Below are 20,629 nucleotides of genomic sequence, written 5' to 3' on the forward strand. Positions count from 1 at the left end.
CTATTTTGCATATAAATTTTTTATAAAAAAAGAAAATAAAAATACCATATACAGCTAAGCACATTTGATTTAAAGTTATTTATAATTGTTTAAAGACTAATTTTTCTGACTTTCTTTTCTGTAAATTCCTTTAAAAGTGGTTCAAAAATTAGCCCTCTGGCTTCTTCAACTTCAATTGACAATACTACTAGATTATTTAGCTTATCTTGTCCCATACTAGACCTCAAATAATTTTGAATTAACTTTTTGAAAAGCGATTGTTAACAAAATTCTTAGAGCAATAAACAAATTTGGACAGCAGGAGGATATGTCATTATTTGAAATAAAATCTAGAATTTTTAATGGCTTACCCATGAAATCTGATGGAATCATAGGCCTCATAGCCTCCATCTCTTCAACAAACATAAGACCATCAATATCTTTGATTTTAGATGTTTCCACTGAGGCATTAGCAGTTTTTTTTGGTAAGTGCAGCTTGTAGATGTGCCGTATGCACTTTTATTTCTTATTTGGAATATTCATGGAATTTAAAAAAAATCCAAAAAGCTCAAAATGTTTTTAATTTGAGCAAAACGTGGCTGCAAAGATTGAATTGCCTTATCGCATATTTGATTAAAACATTGAACTCTAAATTCTTCCTTAGCATCTACAAATGGCTCATCTGAAGACTCATAACTGAAATGGCATTTTCTTTTCTTAAATCTTTTTATTGTAAATTGTTTATCTATCTCTAGAACATAAGCAAGTTCCTTAGCATCTATGAGTGTCTGGTCAAAACCCTTTTCTCTATATTCTTTTAATCAACTGAGGAGTTTTTCAAACGTGGACAGGCCACTAGATATATCTATTGTTTCCCTTTGTAATCCCTTACTTATAAGGTTGACTTGTACAACAGATTATACCAAAGAACTAATGAAACAACAAATTTGTAATCTTTCAGGTGATAATCCAAAGAATCAGGTTCACTTCTACATACAGAATCATCTGATGTCTCGGCTATTTCCACAAGAGCATCATATATTTCTCCAGCTTTAAATCGTATAGCTTTAACGCTATCAATGCGACACTCCCACCTTGTTTCACTAAGGGGTTTGACAGTAAGCCTAGATACACATTTCTGTAAAACTGCCCATCTTTTTGTTGATGCTGAAAACAAAGTAAATATCCTTTGAAGTATGCCAAAAAAGGTCACAGCCTCAGAACATGTTTTAGCCATGTCACACAAAACTAAATTATAATTATGACAGACACAAGGAATGCCTGTGGATTTTCTTTTAGCAAACGAGCTTTAACACCCTGTTCTTTTCCCTTTATATTGGAGCCATTGTCGTAGCCTTGACCCCTTCCTTATATCTTGAATGTTAAGACCTAAATTTTCAATTTCCTTTTTGACTGCATTAAATAGATATTCACCAGTACTGGATTCAACTGTTAGAAATTTAATGAAATGCTCATAAACGCCAGTTGATACATTGGCCCCTATTTAACCCCTTAATGACCGGACCATTTTTCAATTTTCTTACCCTTAATGACAATGGCTATTTTTACATTTCTGCAGTGTTTGTGTTTAGCTGTAATTTTCCTCTTACTCATTTACTGTACCCACACATATTATATACCGTTTTTCTCGCCATTAAATGGACTTTCTAAAGATACCATTATTTTCATCATATCTTATAATTTACTAAAAAAAATAATAATAAAATATGAGGAAAAAATGGAAAAAACACACACTTTTTCTAACTTTGACCCCCAAAATCTGTTACACATCTACAATCACCAAAAAACACCCATGCTAAATAGTTTCTAAATTTTGTCCTGAGTTTAGAAATACCCAATGTTTACACGTTCTTTGCTTTTTTTGCAATTTATGGGGCAATAAATACAAGTAGCACTTCGCTATTTCCAAACCACTTTTTTTCAAAATTAGCGCTAGTTACATTGGAACCCTGATATCTGTCAGGAATACCTGAATATCCATTGACATGTATATATTTTGTTTTAGAAGACAACCCAAAGTATTGATCTAGGCCCATTTTGGTATATTTCATGCCACCATTTCACCGCCAAATGCGATAAAAAAAGTTCACTTTTTCACAAAATTTGTCACAACCTTTAGGTTTCCCACTGAAATTATTTACAAACAGCTTCTGCAATTATGGCACAAATAGTTGTAAATGCTTCTCTGGGATCCCCTTTTTTCAGAAATAACAGACTCATATGGCTTCGGGGTTGCTTTTTGGTAATTAGAAGGCCTCTAAATGCCGCTGCGCATCACACGTGTTTTATGCCCAGGAGTGAAGGGGTTAATTAGGGAGCTTGTAGGGTTAATTTTAGCTTTAGTGTAGTGTAGTAGACAACCCCAAGTATTGATCTAGGCCAATTTTGGTATATTTTATGCCACCATTTCACCGCCAAATGCAAGCAAATAAAAAAAAACTTTACATTTTTCACAATTTTAGGTTTCTCACTGAAATTATTTACAAACAGCTTGTGCTATTATGGCAGCAATTGTTGTAAAAGCTTCTCTGGGATCCCCTTTGTTCAGAAATAGCAGACTTATATGGCTTTGGCGTTGCTTTTTGGTAATTAGAAGGCCGCTAAATGCTGCTGCGCACCACACGTTAATTATGCCCAGCAGTGAAGGGGTTAAATTAGGTAGCTTGTAGGGAGCTTGCAGGGTTCATTTTAGAGATCAGCCTCCCACCTGACACATCCCACCCCCTGATCCCTCCCAAACAGCTCTCTTCCCTCCCCCACCCCACAATTGTTCCCGCCATCTTAAGTACTGGCAGAAAGTCTGCCAGTACTAAATAAAAGAGTTTTTTTTTTTTTTTTAAATAAAAATAATAAAATATTTTAGCTGTGATGGACCCCTGCCTTAGCCCCAACCTCCCTGATCCCCCCTCCAGCTCTCTAACCCTCTCCCCTACCTAATTACCGCCATCTTGGGTACTGGCAGCTGTCTGCCAGTACCCAGTTTGGCCCCAAAAACCCCCCAAAAAGTATTTTTATTTTATTTTTAACTTAAAAACTATTTCTGTAGTGTAGCAGCCCCCTCACAATACCCCCACCCCTTCCCCCTCCCAGATCCTTTTATATTTAAATTTTTTTTTTACCTTTTTCTCCCTTTCTGCCCTCATTCATTGGTGTCAGTGTGGCTAATGTGTGCACGTGCACGAGCACACGCATGTGCACGCGCCCATGCACGTTCATGTGCACACTCACCCCTCGTGCACGCGCACGCGCATCGTGCACGCACACACGCACCCTCACACCCGGACACTGGCACCATCGCTACCGGTGCAGAGAGGGCCACAGAGTGGCTCTCTCTGCATCGGAGGCTTGTAAAGTGGTATTGCAGGATGCCTCCATATCGAGGCATCACTGCAATACCCTCAGAGCTGCTGGAAGCATTTGTGATCGCTTCCAGCACTCTGTTAGACAACTGACGTACCAGGTACGTCCATTGTCATTAACTGTTAGTTTTTGCATGACGTACCTGGTACGTCAGTTGTCATTAAGGGGTTAACAAAGTCTGGCGGACCTGATCCGACAGTGCGGATCAGGTCCGCCAGACTTCGCTGAATACGGAGAGCAATACGCTCTCCGTATTCAGCATTGCACCAGCAGCTCACAAGAGCAGACTCCAGCAGGGGGTGTCAATCAACCCGATCGTACTCAATTGCTCAGAGCAGGCGGTCAGGGTTATGGAAACGTTTTTTCACTGTAAGAGCAATAAAATTGTGGCACTCATTACCAAAGGAGGTAGTGAATGTCAATAACCTAGATATATTTAAAATTTGTTTGGATACATTTCTGTCTAGAAACAAAATTCATGGATATAATTGCTAGTATTAAATGGGTCACCTTTTAGTGGGATTATTTAAGTTTATCTGGAGCTTTCTGTAAGTATTTTAGATTTGTATAGGTTAAACTTGATGGACTTCGGTCTTTTTTCAACCTCATCTACTATGTTACTATGTTACTATGTCACCTGTGAAATAAAAATAAATCTAACTTTAAACTATAAATTAACCTAGCATAACTATTCTAATAAAATTTAAAAATATTACCAATTAAAAACCTAAATTAAAAATTTAAAAAAAAACTAACACTACGAAAAAAATTAAAAAAAATCTAAAATTACAAAAAATATTAAATACTAAATTACGAAAAATAAAAAACACTAAGCTTACAAAAAATAATAAACGAAATTATCAAAAATAAAAACAATTACACCTAATCTAATAGCCCTATAAAAATAAAAAAGCCCCCCAAAATAAAAACGCCCCCTAGCCTACAATAAACTATCAATAGCCCTTAAAATGGCCTTTTGTAGCATTGCTCCTAAAGGGGCATTTGTATGGGCATAGCTCTCATTCTATTAACTGTTTTATACAGCCAATAGGCTTTCAGAAGCTCTCATCCTATTGGCTGATTTGAATTTGAAGAATAAAATCAGCCAATAGGAATGCAAGGGACACCATTTTGAAACGGCTACCTTGCATTCAACTTCAGTGTGCGGCGGTGACCGTATGAAGAGGATGGGATTGGCTTCCAGGATAGCTCTGCTCTGCGCCACCGGGATGAAGATAGAAGACATCCCCGAGATGGATGAAGGTGTTGCTGCCTGTAGGAAGACTTCTCGCTGCCTGAATGAAGATGGATGTCCGGACTTCAGGAACTGTGAGTAGATTTTATGGGGTTAGTGATAGTTTTTTTTTTCATTTTTTTGGGTGGTTTTTTTTTTAGATTAGGGCTTTGGGCAATTGTAAGGGCAGTGAAAAAGAGCTGAATGCCCTTTTAAGAGCAATGCCCATACAGATGCCCCTTTAGGGGCAATGGGTAGTTTAGGATTTTTTAGAGTTAGTTTTTTTTATTTTGGACTTTTGTATTTTTTTACAGGTAAAAGAGCTGTTTAACTTAAGGCAATGCCCTACAAAAGCCCTTTTAAGGGCTATTGGTAGTTTATTGTTGGTTAGGGGTGTTTTTTTTTTTATAAGGCTATTAGATTAGGTATAATTGTTTTTATTTTTGATAATGTTGTTTATTATTTTTGTAATCTTAGTGTTTTTTTATTTTTCGTAATTTAGTGTTTATTATTTTTTGTAATTTTAGATTTGTTTAAATTTTTCGTAGTGTTAGGTTTTTTAAAATTTGTAATTTAGATTTTTTTAATTCGTAGTTTTTTTTTAAATTTTATTAGAATAGTTATGTTAGGTTAATTTATAGTTTAAATTTAGGATTTTTTTTATTTCACAGAAAAGTTTATTTATTTTAAGATAGTTATATTGTAATTTTAATTTAAAGTTAGCGGTGTGTTAGGTTTAGGGGTTAATAGTTTAATTTAGTTTTTTGTTATGGGCCTGGTGGTTTAGGGGCTAATAGGTTTATTTAGTGGCAGCGATGTGGGGGGCCAGAGGTTTAGGGGGTTAATAGGTTTATTTAGTAGCGGTGATATGGGAGGCTGGAGTTTTAGGGGTCAATCGTATTTAGTGGCGGCGATGTCGGGGATTAGGGGTTAATAGCTTTTATTAGTGTTGACGATGTCGGGAGCGGAGGATTAGGGGTTAATAGCTTTTATTAGTGTTGGTGATGTCGGGAGCTGTGGATTAGGGGTTAATAACTTTATTTAGGTGTTGGCGATGTTGGGGGAGCGGGATTAGGGGTGTTTAGGCTTGGGGTTTATGTTAGGGTTTTAGGTTTAAACGTAACTTTTTTTTCCCCATAGACATCAATGGGGTTGCGTTATGGAGATTTTTCATTCCGCACTTCAGGTGTTAGTTTTTTTTTCTAACACTCTCTCTCCATTGATGTCTATGGGGGAAAGCGTGCACGAGCACGTCAAATGAGCGCTTGGATTTTGTGCGGTATGAAGCTTAACGCACCATATTGCACGCACAAGGAGGCTTTTCAGTAACTCGTATTGGCAGCGATATGGAGAGTGAAATAACACAACTTTATTGGCGTTATTTTCACACCCTGTTTAGTGCAAAATCGTAATCTAGGCGTCAGTTAGCTGCTCTTGTTGGTGGGTGTTTTGATGCTGGTAAAAAAACAACTTAGTTTCTTTGTTTTGTTGTTTGTTTACAAATTTAAATATTGTGACCAGAGAGAAGTTAAAAAAATGAAAAGTATAAGTTCAAATAGAGGACATAGCCATGAGCTTTTTATTTCTGAGTAAACACGAACAATAATGGCTGTCAGCAGAATGATGCTCTATCAAGCAAATGATACAATTAATCCTATAACCTAGAAATAACCATAGTCCTCTACTAGATAATTATTTATAATTAAACCATGTCTTGATTCCGCATGTATTCAAACCAATTTGTAAAATAAATACTATTTCAACAGGGAAGGTTGTGTAAACCAGTGTATCTCAAATGGTGGGCCGCGGCGCACTGGTGCGCCACAAGAATGCCAGAAGCGTGACGCCAATTTCTGATAGTAAAACATATCTTTGTCTAAATTATAACTCAATTTGTCCTATTTATATAATTATAGTTGTATAAAAAACTTTCACCAGCCTAATATTGTTGTAACATTTTTTATTGTGCTTCAAATGTATTACTTAAAGGGATAGAAAGGTCAAAATTGAAATGTGCATTGATGCATTTTAATTTAAAATATACACATTTTTGCAGTATACTTCCATTAGCAAAAATGCCTCTAGTAAAAGTTATTACTGTTTTTCTACGGAAAAAAAAGTATAGAGCGGCAGTGAGTGGGAAGGAGAGAGGGGGAGGAGGGGGAAGCAGGGAGAGGGGGTTACTATAGTGGAAAGTGGGGTATAGGGTGGGAAAGTGATCTGGGAGGGGGTATGAGCGTTGAGGGGGGGCAGCTACACTACAGAAAATAGTTTTAGTTTGCCAAATAAATAAAATTATAGCAAACTGGGTACTGGCGGACAACTGCCAGTACCTACGATGGTGGCTAAAGGGTAGAGGGGGGTTTAGAGAGCTGTTTGGGGGGAATCAGGGAGGTTGGGGGTTAAGGGGGAATCCTACACTGCAGAAAATATATTAAAAAAATTATACAAACCCCCCCACACACCTTTTATCTTAGTACTGGCAGACTTTCTGCCAGTACTTAAGATAGGGGTGACCATTGTGAGGTGGGGGAGGGAAGAGGGTTTTTTTAGGGAGGGATCAGGGGTGGGATGTGTCAGGTGGGAGGGTAACCTATACACTAAAGCTAAAATAAACCCTACAAGCTACCTAATTAACCCCCTCATTGCTGGGCATAATACAAGTGTGGTGCGCAGCAGCATTTAGCGGCCTTCTAATTACCAAAAAGCATTGCCAAAGCCATATATGTCTGCTATTTCTGAACAAAGGGGATCCCAGAGAAGCATTTACAACCATTTGTGTCATTATTGCACAAGCTGTTGATAAATAATTTCAGTGAGAATTTGACCTAAAGTTTGTGAAAAAGTTAACAATTTTTTTATTTGATCGCATTTGGTGATGAAATGGTGGCATGAAATATACCAAAATGGGCCTAGATCAATACTTTGGGTTCTCTACTAAAAACAAATATTGTTTTGATAGGTAAATATAAAAAAGGCTCTATTTCTGTTTAAATGTAGTGATGGCAAAAATGCTAAAAATGTTCTGGTCTTTTGGAGAAGTTTTAGTCTGAAATGCCCGGTCCTTAAAGTGAAGGTCAAGTTTGATGAATCAGTGCCCGGTTTTTAAAAACCCTATTAAAAACAGGGGCACTTTCATTCATCATTACATTTCACTTGTTTTGTTAAAATACTTACCTTTTAATCTTGAAAGCCGCTCCAGCGCTTCCCCCGTCCGTCGCAAGCCTCTTCATACGTCAAAAATGACGAATCCGGCTTCCTCCAATCTCGGCGTTGCCTCAGGCAATGATTCCCCTGGGGGGAAGCCATGATTGGAGGATGCCGTATTCGTCATTGCTGACGTATGAAGTGACAAACGGCAGGAAATGTAAAGTTTGATGAATGAAAGTGCCCCTGTTTTTAATAGGATTTTTAAAAACCGGGCACTGATTCATCAAACTTGACCTTCACTTTAAGGGATTAAATGCCACAAACCGACCACCAATAATTTGACAATGATTGAGTCATCAAGTACAGTGGGCTAAGACAGTCAACAGACAGTAAAGCGTCAATTATTTGCAAATCAGATTCTTATGGATGAGTGATTAGTTATAGACATGTATATGTATGTATATAAAGTAATTAAATGGATACTGAACCCAAATTCTTTCTTTCATGATTCAGATAGAGCATGAAATTTTAAGCAACTTTATAATTTACTTCTATTATTAATTTGTTCTTCGTTCTCTTACTATCTTTATTTGAAAAAGAAGGCATCTAAATTAAGGAGCCAGCAAATTTTTGGTTCAGTACCATGGACAGCACTTGTTTATTGGTGCTGTCCAATCAGCAAGGACAACCCAGGTTGTTCACCAAAATGGGCTGGCATCTAAACTTAAATTCTTGCTTTTCAAATAAACATACCAAGAGAATGAAGAAAATTTGATAAAAGGAGTAAATTAGAAAGTTGCTTAAAATTGCATGCTCTATGTGAATCACGAAAGAAAAAATTTGAGTTCAAGTTAGATGCGCCTACTTCTAGAATCTAAAATTGGGAATAAAATCCCTATGATGTAGTATGTGACAAAAATACAAATGTGAATAGTGCTATACAAGTGTAAAATATGTGTGCACAAAATAAGTATATATATATATATATATATATATATATATATATATATATATACAGTTCCTTAAGGGGAAAGCACAATCTCACCACTTGTTAAGTGCCACGCGTCATCACGCTAGGCACGCAGCGTGCGTACGTGACGTCATTGCCATGGATGGGAAGACGCGAGTGGAGGCATGGCGGTAATAGCTTGCTCACATCTTTAAAAGGGGTATGTTTTTAAATGTGTGTTATATTGATTTTAAGTGTGCTGCATATTCGTTTGGTTACATGCTGACATTTGACAAAGGCACATATTGGTGCCGAAACGTTATGTCTTTTTAATGATTTCTAAATAAATTGTTATATTTTACTAAGACCAGTGAGTGCCTGCATTCTGTGGACGTTGTATATATATATATATATATATATATATATATATATATATATATATATATATATGTAAACAATATATAATTGTGTACATTTCTGATAGTAACTAAATTGCTACAATGGTGCTTCAAAAAATGATATATATATATTTTGTTTTTATTGTTAGATAACAGTATTTCTTGCATCTCCTACATAGAACAATTCCTACATTCCTACTGTAGTGATAAAATATACATATAAAAAAAAAACCTGTGAAAACTTGCATAACACAAAATAATAACAAATAGTCAATATTAAATATTAAATTAAAACAAACGTGATCACTATGTTATATAGTGATAAAGTCCTCGAATAGTCCCAAGGAGGTGAATAAACCGATGTAATTCCTTGTGAAATCCTGATTTAATCAACAAGGGTTGTTAAACGACCCAAGGCTGCATCCTTCTTCCAAAAACTTGATGGCAAGCAAGTAAATGAATCTGTAGAACGGTAGAAGAAAAAGAAGAGGGCGCCACAATAGTGCACAATCAGTAGTACTAGATCATCAGGCACGCACATACAAGTTATACTTACAAAGTATAGAGCACTTGAGAAGTGCCACAAACGCCTGCTGGACCTTTATTAGCTGTCCAGATAGCTATCCTCTCGCAATGTTGATATGAGGAAAAACTCAAAGAATAAATGATCATATACAGTCCGTGTTCAGTCGCCTAAAATCATTATCTCAGAGCTGTAAAGACCGCTGCTTCATAACCTGTCCAGCTGCTAAGAGGCGGCAGACAAAAATCAAAACGATCGAATACAATCAGGTTGATTGACACCCCCTGATATCATTTAGTTAAACCAAGGAATAACCTCTATAAAAGTCTATTTATATGATCTGCTGATTGTAAATCATAAATATAATCTGAATTGAGTCTAAAATATGTAAAATAGTATTGCCTGCTGTTGGTTTACTGTAAGTAGATGACTGTATTTTACTAAATTCTGGCATTCCTAACAGGGACAAATCTAAAATGTTAATTGTTGTATTATTGAATTCTTCTGTAAACCTTAAACCCATTGAATTGGTGTTGAAGTATTCAAAAAATTTGGGAAATACACTTGATTCAATATTCACACCCTCTGTGTATTTATAAATGAAGATCATATTGTCAATGAAATGTTTATACAAAATGGTTTCATTAATGAAGGGATTATAATCTGAGTAACTGTTCAAAAGCTCCCAACAACCCACAAACAGATTAACATAAAATGGGGCAATTTTGCCCCCATCACTGTACCCCGACATTGATTATTAAACAAAAAATATTTGTGGGTTAGGAGGAAATACAGAGATTCACATAAGAAAAATTTAGTAGCTCCTTCAAAGGTAGTGTCTTGGTCCAAATAATATCTAACTGCTTTAATGCTTAATGAATGGGGAATGTATGAATACAGTGAGACATTATCTACAGTGGCCCAATAGTAATTAGTCTGCCAAATAATTTATTTAATATTCTCTAGAAGATGATTAGAATCTCTATAACTATTAGTCACAATTGGATGTAGGCTGGAGTCTATCCACTCAGACATTGGTTCCAACAATGAACCAATGTCCCACACTATTGGTCTCCCTGGTGACCTATGTTTGTCCTTGTGTATTTTTGGGACATGGTGAAAAATAGGGCTGAGAAGATGGTTAGGAATAAGATGTTCTGCACTATTTTTATATTAGACCCAAGGCTACACCATCTTGTTTGAGAATGTGCAATTCATGTTTGTATTTAATGGTAGGGTCAAATGATAATTAATGATAGGTTCCCTCCTCTGATAACTGTCTATTTGCTTCTAAAATATAGTCTATTTTATTTAATATGAATATGGAACCGCCTTTATTTGCATTTTGATTTTGTTTTAATGAATTCAGTGCTTTATATTTACCCAATGTTAAATTATGATGTACAGTATCTTATGATCTCTAGTTATTTGAATGTATGAGGACAAGTTGATGATGTCTTGTTTTTTGGAAGACATTACTATAAGGACCTCTAATTTGTATGGGATTCAAATCCTATTAGTTAATCTTGTAGAAATTATCTCACACAGAAGCAGTGGAAGCATTTCAGTCCATAGACTCAGTGAAAATATGTGTGTATGTGCATGTATGTATCTGTGGGTATGTGCATGTATGTATTCCCAGTCTGAAAAACTGAGAGCATGTAGCAGGGTCCCCTTTGACAAGTTAGATGGCTCCAGTAAAATCCTGTTTCTTAATGGCAAATACTTGTAAAATAACCTAAATAAATGTTGTACCACATACATGTTTTGCAGGCACAAGTTTGCTTCAGGAAGTAGTGTATCTAGTGAGTCAGGGAGCTGACCCAGATGAAATTGGGCTGATGAACATCGATGAACAACTTCCTGTTTTAGAGTATCCTCAACCTGGACTTGACATTATCAAGGTATGTGTATATATCACTGGAAAATAAATCAATTACCGCCGTTATGGTTTAAATAATGTATCAGACCCTAATTAATACATGTATGTTATACTGCTGTGTATCTATTAGTGGTGCGTCCTTCCTAATGTTCTGATTAACAAAAAAGACATACAACTCAGGTGTTTGGGTCATAGTGTGGACAACCCCCTTATTAGTGGTACCATTCCATAACATAACAGCAGTTTTATTCATTTGGTTTCTTAAGAAAAATGGACATTTGATGACAAAACAATTTAAATTTTAAAAAGGAAATACATTTGTTCCATGAATAAATAATCTATACCAGTGGGGGACAGAATTAATTTTGGAGTCTAAGATACTGATGGCCCAAATATATTACAAAGTCAGTGTATAATGGTTATTACAACAAAGCACATCCCTTCTCATTTAACCAGGGAAGGACACCTAGGGTCTGATGATCAAACACTCACCAGTATAGAGTGAAATCACTCAATATCTTTTGAGCATTAAAGTACAATTTATGTATCTCTCCTTCACAACCAGAACTCTACATAGCAAGATAAATCGTTCTCCAGCTACAATTTGCCTTTCTGAAACTATTTGAGGGACATCACAGTATTGACAAAATGCCTTTGATAGTTCTGCCAGAGCTTTAGATTATAGCCCCCCCCCCCCTAGTCACCACACACAATGCAGAGCTAACTGCTGTATTTTTAAGCTTCATGTCCAACCTTGAATTAAAAAAAGAATACAATTTGGTCTGTGACAAGGGAGCTGCTAGGGTTCTCTAGTGGGATTCATATAGACCATGATACAATAGCCATACACTAGAAGTAACTGAAGTTAATTATTATACATGAGCATTCCAATTCGGTCAAATGCAAAAATAATCCACAAACCCCGTCCCCACTAATTTTGCTGTATTCTTTGCATTAACTTGAAAACACAAATAGGTGGCTCCTTTAACAATTAATTGGTGTATAAATGCACCCAACACAAAGATTTTGTTGATTTTGTTTATGTGGATAAAACTGTTAAATCTAAAAGGTTTTACATTTACAGTTATACACTATTCAATAATAACCCAGCATTGTCAGCTGATTGATTCTTAAGTCAAACAATAAGTGTGTAAGCTTTAGTTTTACTATTGACAAACACCCCCCCCACCAAAAAAATATAGTTTAAACTAATATTGTTGTGCTGCTGCCGGCATGTAGCACTAGTACGAGCACCTTCATTATTTAAGTTTAAGTGGCTGTCCAGCTGTTCCTCTGCTTCGCTGAAGACTTCACCCATAGGAAATTAGGGGTTATTCATTTGCCTTAAGAAACAAATCATATTGACAAAATTCCCCATAAATTAATCTTGGACAAAATTAAATATTTTTTTAGTATGAGACTAATGATTCACCTGAATCTGTTTTTGTACATGTACATGTCTATAGATTTTACCATATAATTGTGCACATCAAAGTGCTACTTAGCCTTTAGTTATGAAGTGTTAGTTATATCCTCATAATAATAAGCTTTATTCATATGCTTAGTTTATTATGTGTCCTTAGCATGAATGCTATAACAATATAATGTAACATGAATCTCTTCTAGGAACTCACGTGCCCACGGCTTATCAAGAGTCATCTCCCATATCGTTTTCTGCCAACTGATTTACATAATGGGGATTCCAAGGTCAGAACAATATAAGCAAACTAGAAATAATGTATAATAAAAACGTATGTACAATCCAATAAAACATCTTTATTTTTCAGGTTATATATATGGCTCGCAATCCTAAAGACCTTGTAGTGTCATATTACCAGTTCCACCGCTGCCTACGGACCATGAGTTACAGAGGCACATTCCAGGAGTTCTGTAGAAGGTTTATGAATGATAAGTGTAAGTGATAACTTTTAATACTATGGGTCAGATTTATCACTCTCTGTAGAAAGGCTTTCAGGTAGTGAACCTGTCCAACCAGGATCACATATTGCATGTAGCATATGCTGCTCGTATTTATTATTGCATGAGCCTCCCCCTGCTCTTCCAAATCCAGGTGAATGAAAGCAAGGCTTATCAATTACCCTGGTCATATCAGTCCGGGGTTATTTTAATCGACCACCTCTGAGGTGACAGAGAGGGTTTAGAAAGGGCTTCATAAATATTGGTAGCAGTCTTGCAAAGAAGACGGCACCTTTCCAGATTCAGCTTTCTCTTAAATTTGAAAATCTCTCCCCCAATTATAGTGCATGAAATTGCAACACAAATAATGACTCTATGTAATGACTGGGGTTCCTGGTGATCACTGACAAGAAGTAAAGTAAGTATCTGGAAGTAGAGCAGGATGAAAATATACAGTATAAGAGATACATTTCTGTAAGAGCAGTACATATATAGACAAAGTGAGTAAATGAGATCTGAGCATGTGAACTTTTTATCTTAATAAGTCCTTTAGCAATTTTACATTTCATAATGGCATTAGACAGAGAAGTAGGAAATCTATCATGTGCACACGTTAAAGGGACACTGAACCCACATTTTTTCTTTTGTGATTCAGATAGAGCATGCAATTTTAAACAACTTTTTAATTTACTCCTATTATCAAATTTTCCTTGTTCTCTTGCTATCTTTATTTGAAAAAGAAGGCATCTAAGCTATTTTTGGTTCAGTACCCTGGACAGCACTTGTTTATTGGTGGGTGAATTTATCCACCAATCAGCAAGAACAACCCAGTTTGTTCACCAAAAATGGGCCTGCATCTAAACTTACATTCTTACTTTTCAAATAAAGATACCAAGAGATTGAAGACAATTTGATAATAGGAGTAAATTAGAAAGTTGCCTAAAAGTGCATGCTCTATCTGAATCACAAAAGAAAACATTTGGGTTCAGTGTCCCTTTCAATATGTTCAGAAACAAACATTGCAGACCATCTACCCTGCGCATTAGCTTGTCCTTAAACCATGCACAAAAATCAGCTGCAAATTCCTTTGTAGCTTTTCTGCATTTTAGTCTGAACTTGGATTCAGTAATATTTAAAAAAAAAAAAAAAAAAATCATAACACTCCCTTGCATGCATTTAGAACCTGTGACATTCCATTCAACATCAAGGAACTCTGTCCCCACACTATCCAGCCATTTTTCAAATTCTTTTCACATTTCTCCCTTTTATAGAGAAAAAGATTCTTAATTCATCATACACAGGTGAAATGTGTCAATAATTAATCTCTTAGGCTCTCCCTAATATATGCATCGACTTTTAGACGCCATCCAGGATGATTTTTTTCTTTTGTGATCTCATTCTGTCTAGTATCCAAAACAATATTTCAGCCAAAGCTCAAAAATAAATGCAGAATGATGCAAAAGTTTTTGTTGTTTCCTTGTCTTAAAACTATCGTATGGCTTTCTATTCCCACAACTTTGATCTCTGTCTCTCTAGGCCTGATGATCTAAAGGTCTCTGGACTTGCGAGGTAATTACAGAATTCTCGCCAGTCCTTCTATTTACCTGGTGGAATGATCTAAAGGTCTCTGGGCTGGTGAGATTATTACAGAATGTTCGCCAGTACTTCTATTTCCATGGTGGAATGATCTAAAGATCTCTGGGCTGGTGAGATTATAACAGAATGTTCACCAGTACTTCTATTTCCCTGGTGGAATGATCTAAAGGTCTCTGGGCTGGTGAGATTATTACAGAATGTTCACCAGTACTTCTATTTCCCTGGTGGAATGATCTAAAGCTCTCTGGGCTGGTGAGATTATTACAGAATGTTCGCCAGTACTTCTATTTCCCTGGTGGAATGATCTAAAGCTCTCTGGGCTGGTGAGATTATTACAGAATGTTCGCCAGTACTTCTATTTCCATGGTGGAATGATCTAAAGGTCTCTGGGCTGATTAGATTATTACAGAATGTTCGCCAGTACTTCTATTTCCCTGGTGGAATGATCTAAAGCTCTCTGGGCTGGCGAGATTATTACAGAATGTTCGCCAGTACTTCTATTTCCCTGGTGGAATGATCTAAAGGTCTATAGGCTGTTGAGATTATTAAAGAATGTTCGTCATTACTTCTATTTCCTTGGTGGAATGATCTAAAGGTCTCTGGGCTGGTGAGATTATTACACAATGATCGCCAGTACTTCTATTTACCTGGTGGAATGATGTAAAGGTCTCTGGGCTGGTGAGATTATTACAGAATTCTCACCAGCACTTCTATTTCCCTGGTGGAATGATCTAAAGCTCTCTGGGCTGGTGAGATTATTACAGAATGTTCGCCAGTACTTCTATTTACCTGGTGGAATGATCTAAAGCTCTCTGGGCTGGCGAGATTATTACAGAATGTTCGCCAGTACTTCTATTTCCCTGGTGGAATGATCTAAAGCTCTCTGGGCTGGTGAGATTATTACAGAATGTTCGCCAGTACTTCTATTTATCTGGTGGAATGATCTAAAGGTCTCTGGGCTGGTGAGATTATTACAGAATGTTCGCCAGTACTTCTATTTCCTTGGTGGAATGATCTAAAGGTCTCTGGGCTGGTGAGATTATTACAGAATGTTCGCCAGTACTTCTATTTACCTGGTGGAATGATCTAAAGCTCTCTGAGCTGGTGAGATTATTACAGAATGTTCGCCAGTACTTCTATTTCCTTGGTGGAATGATCTAAAGGTCTCTGGGCTGGTGAGATTATTACAGAATGTTCGCCAGTACTTCTATTTACCTGGTGGAATGATGTAAAGGTTTCTGGGCTGGTGAGATTATTACAGAATGTTCGCCAGTACTTCTATTTACCTGGTGGAATGATGTAAAGGTTTCTGGGCTGGTGAGATTATTACAGAATGTTCGCCAGTACTTCTATTTCCCTGGTGGAATGATCTAAAGCTCTCTGGGCTGGTGAGATTATTACAGAATGTTCGCCAGTACTTCTATTTACCTGGTGGAATGATCTAAAGCTCTCTGGGCTGGTGAGATTATTACAGAATGTTCGCCAGTACTTCTATTTACCTGGTGGAATGATCTAAAGCTCTCTGGGCTGGTGAGATTATTACAGAATGTTCGCCAGTACTTCTATTTCCCTGGTGGAATGATCTAAAGCTCTCTGGGCTGGTGAGATTATTACAGAATGTTCGCCAGTACTTCTATTTACCTGGTGGAATGATCTAAAGCTCTCTGGGCTGTTGAGATTATTACAGAATGTTCGCCAGTACTTCTATTTCCCTGGTGGAATGATCTAAATCTCTCTGGGCTGGCGAGATTATTACAGAATGTTCGCCAGTACTTCTATTTACCTGGTGGAATGATCTAAAGCTCTCTGGGCTGTTGAGATTATTACAGAATGTTCGCCAGTACTTCTATTTCCATGGTGGAATGATCTAAAGCTCTCTGGGCTGGAGAGATTATTACAGAATGTTCGCCAGTACTTCTATTTACCTGGTGGAATGATCTAAAGCTCTCTGGGCTGGTGAGATTATTACAGAATGTTTGCCAGTACTTCTATTTCCATGGTGGAATGATCTAAAGCTCTCTGGGCTGGCGAGATTATTACAGAATGTTCGCCAGTACTTCTATTTCCATGGTGGAATGATCTAAAGCTCTCTGGGCTGGCGAGATTATTACAGAATGTTCGCCAGTACTTCTATTTCCCTGGTGGAATGATCTAAAGCTCTCTGGGCTGGTGAGATTATTACAGAATGTTCAACAGTACTTCTATTTCCCTGGTGGAATGATCTAAAGCTCTCTGGGCTGGTGAGATTATTACAGAATGTTCGCCAGTACTTCTATTTATCTGGTGGAATGATCTAAAGCTCTCTGGGCTGGTGAGATTATTACAGAATGTTCGCCAGTACTTCTATTTCCTTGGTGGAATGATCTAAAGCTCTCTGGGCTGGCGAGAATATTACAGAATGCTCGCCAGTACTTCTATTTCCCTGGTGGAATTATCTAAAGCTCTCTGGGCTGCTGAGATTATTACAGAATGTTCGGCAGTACTTCTATTTCCCTGGTGGAATGATCTAAAACTCTCTGGGCTGGTGAGATTATTACAGAATGCTCGCCAGTACTTTTATTTCCCTGGTGGAATGATCTAAAGCTCTCTGGGCTGGCGAGATTATTACAGAATGTTCGCCAGTACTTCTATTTCCATGATGGAATGATCTAAAGCTCTCTGGGCTGGCGAGATTATTACAGAATGTTCGCCAGTACTTCTATTTCCCTGGTGGAATGATCTAAAGATCTCTCGGCTGGTGAGATTATTACAGAATGCTCGCCAGTACTTCTATTTACCTGGTGGAATGATCTAAAGCTCTCTAGGCTGGTGAGATTATTACAGAATGTTCGCCAGTACTTCTATTTACCTGGGGGAATGATCTAAAGCTCTCTGGGCTAGCGAGATTATTACAGAATGCTCGCCAGTACTTCTAATTCCCTGGTGGAATGATCTAAAGCTCTCTGGGCTGGCGAGATTATTACAGAATGCTCGCCAGTACTTCTATTTACCTGGTGGAATGATCTAAAGCTCTCTGGGCTGGTGAGATTATTACAGAATGTTCGCCAGTACTTCTATTTACCTGGTGGAATGATCTAAAGCTCTCTGGGCTGGCGAGATTATTACAGAATGTTCGCCAGTACTTCTATTTACCTGGGGGAATGATCTAAAGCTCTCTGGGCTAGCGAGATTATTACAGAATGCTCGCCAGTACTTCTAATTCCCTGGTGAAATGATCTAAAGCTCTCTGGGCTGGCGAGATTATTACAGAATGCTCGCCAGTACTTCTATTTACCTGGTGGAATGATCTAAAGGTCTCTGGGCTGGTGAGATTATTACAGAATGCTCGCCAGTACTTCTAATTCCCTGGTGGAATGATCTAAAGCTCTCTGGGCTGGCGAGATTATTACAGAATGCTCGCCAGTACTTCTAATTCCCTGGTGGAATGATCTAAAGATCTCTGGGCTGGCGAGATTATTACAGAATGTTTGCCAGTACTTCTATTTACCTGGTGGAATGATCTAAAGCTCTCTGGGCTGGTGAGATTATTACAGAATGTTCGCCAGTACTTCTATTTCCCTGGTGGAATGATCTAAAGCTCTCTGGGCTGGTGAGATTATTACAGAATGTTTGCCAGTACTTCTATTTACCTGGTGGAATGATCTAAAGCTCTCTGGACTGGTGAGATTATTACAGAATGTTCGCCAGTACTTCTAGTTACCTGGTGGAATGATCTAAAGCTCTCTGGGCTGGTGAGATTATTATAAAATGTTCGCCAGTACTTCTATTTCCCTGGTGGAATGATCTAAAGCTCTCTGGGCTGGCGAGATTATTACAGAATGTTCGCCAGTACTTCTATTTCCTTGGTGGAATGATCTAAAGCTCTCTGGGCTGGTGAGATTATTACAGAATGTTCGCCAGTACTTCTATTTCCTTGGTGGAATGATCTAAAGCTCTCTGGGCTGGTGAGATTATTACAGAATGTTCGCCAGTACTTCTATTTACCTGGTGGAATGATCTAAAGGTCTCTGGGCTGGTGAGATTATTACAGAATGTTCGCCAGTACTTCTATTTACCTGGTGGAATGATCTAAAGGTCTCTGGGCTGGTGAGATTATTACAGAATGTTTGCCAGTACTTCTATTTACCTGGTGGAATGATCTAAAGCTCTCTGGGCTGGCGAGATTATTATAGAATGTTCGCCAGTAAATCTATTTACCTGGTGGAATGATCTAAAGCTCTCTGGGCTGGCGAGATTATTACAGAATGCTCGCCAGTACTTCTATTTACCTGGTGGAATGATCTAAAGGTCTCTGGGCTGGTGAGATTATTACAGAATGCTCACCAGTACTTCTATTTATCTGGTGGAATGATCTAAAGCTCTCTGGGCTGGTGAGATTATTACAGAATGTTCGCCAGTACTTCTATTTACCTGGTGGAATGATCTAAAGCTCTCTGGGCTGGTGAGATTATTACATAATGTTCGCCAGTACTTCTATTTCCCTGGTGGAATGATCTAAAGCTCTCTGGGCTGGCGAGATTATGACAGAATGTTCGCCAGTACTTCTATTTACCTGGTGGAATGATCTAAAGGTCTCTGGGCTGGTGAGATTATTACAGAATGTTCGCCAGTACTTCTATTTCCCTGGTGGAATGATCTAAAGGTCTCTGGGCTGGTGAGATTATTACAGAATGTTCACCAGTACTTCTATTTACCTGGTGGAATGATCTAAAGGTCTCTGGGCTGGTGAGATTATTACAGAATGTTCGCCAGTACTTCTATTTACCTGGTGGAATGATCTAAAGCCCTCTGGGCTGGTGAGATTATTACAGAATGTTCGCCAGTACTTCTATTTACCTGGTGTAATGATCTAAAGCTCTCTGGGCTGGTGAGATTATTACAGAATGTTCGCCAGTACTTCTATTTACCTGGTGGAATGATCTAAAGCTCTCTGGGCTGGTGAGATTATTACAGAATGTTCACCAGTACTTCTATTTACCTGGTGGAATGATCTAAAGCTCTCTGGGCTGGCGAAATTATTACAGAATGTTCGCCAGTACCTCTATTTACCTGGTGTAATGATCTAAAGCTCTCTGGGCTGGTGAGATTATTACAGAATGTTCGCCAGTACTTCTATTTACCTGGTGGAATGATCTAAAGCCACTATTTACCCTGGAAACAGGGTGTCTTGCTAAGGAGCATATACTGCAATTTTGAATAATTTAACCATTCACACAAAAATAAGCAGGCAATATTGTATTGTTAAGGTGCATCAAAAATCGTAACAAAAGTCGTCACCAAAAATCGTATTTTACAAAAACTGTAAAATTTGTATGTGAATTACACAGGAATAAACCATATTAATTAAGCACAAATCGTAATTTAAGTACACTGGATGCACAAAAACACAAATACAAAATGCAAAGCATAATTGTTATTTTTTTGTGTAAAATGGGCTGAACATGGGCGTTCCATGGGCGTATAAGAAATTGTCTCTCTAATCCCAACGTAATTCTGTAAAGATTTTCGCACTACAAATCTCACATATTTTTCTTGGCAACTAAAAGTTGGCGAGCTTTACTCAAAACACTTAAAATACCTAATACCTAAATAAAAAAAAAAATTATGCGAAAATATAGGT

General features: G+C 37.5%; 1 protein-coding gene across 1 annotated transcript in view; it reads left to right on the forward strand.

The window, feature by feature from the left end:
* Nucleotides 1-20,629, forward strand: part of SULT4A1 (sulfotransferase family 4A member 1) — a 65,759-nt gene that overhangs the window by 22,900 nt on the left and 22,230 nt on the right. The window contains exons 2-4 of the mRNA XM_053716261.1: nt 11,388-11,518; nt 13,123-13,203; nt 13,284-13,410. Coding sequence (XP_053572236.1) covers nt 11,388-11,518; nt 13,123-13,203; nt 13,284-13,410 — 339 coding nt within the window. The remainder of the gene's footprint in view (nt 1-11,387; nt 11,519-13,122; nt 13,204-13,283; nt 13,411-20,629) is intronic.

This window comes from Bombina bombina, chromosome 6 (genome assembly GCF_027579735.1).
Source record: "Bombina bombina isolate aBomBom1 chromosome 6, aBomBom1.pri, whole genome shotgun sequence".
NCBI lineage: Eukaryota > Metazoa > Chordata > Amphibia > Anura > Bombinatoridae > Bombina > Bombina bombina.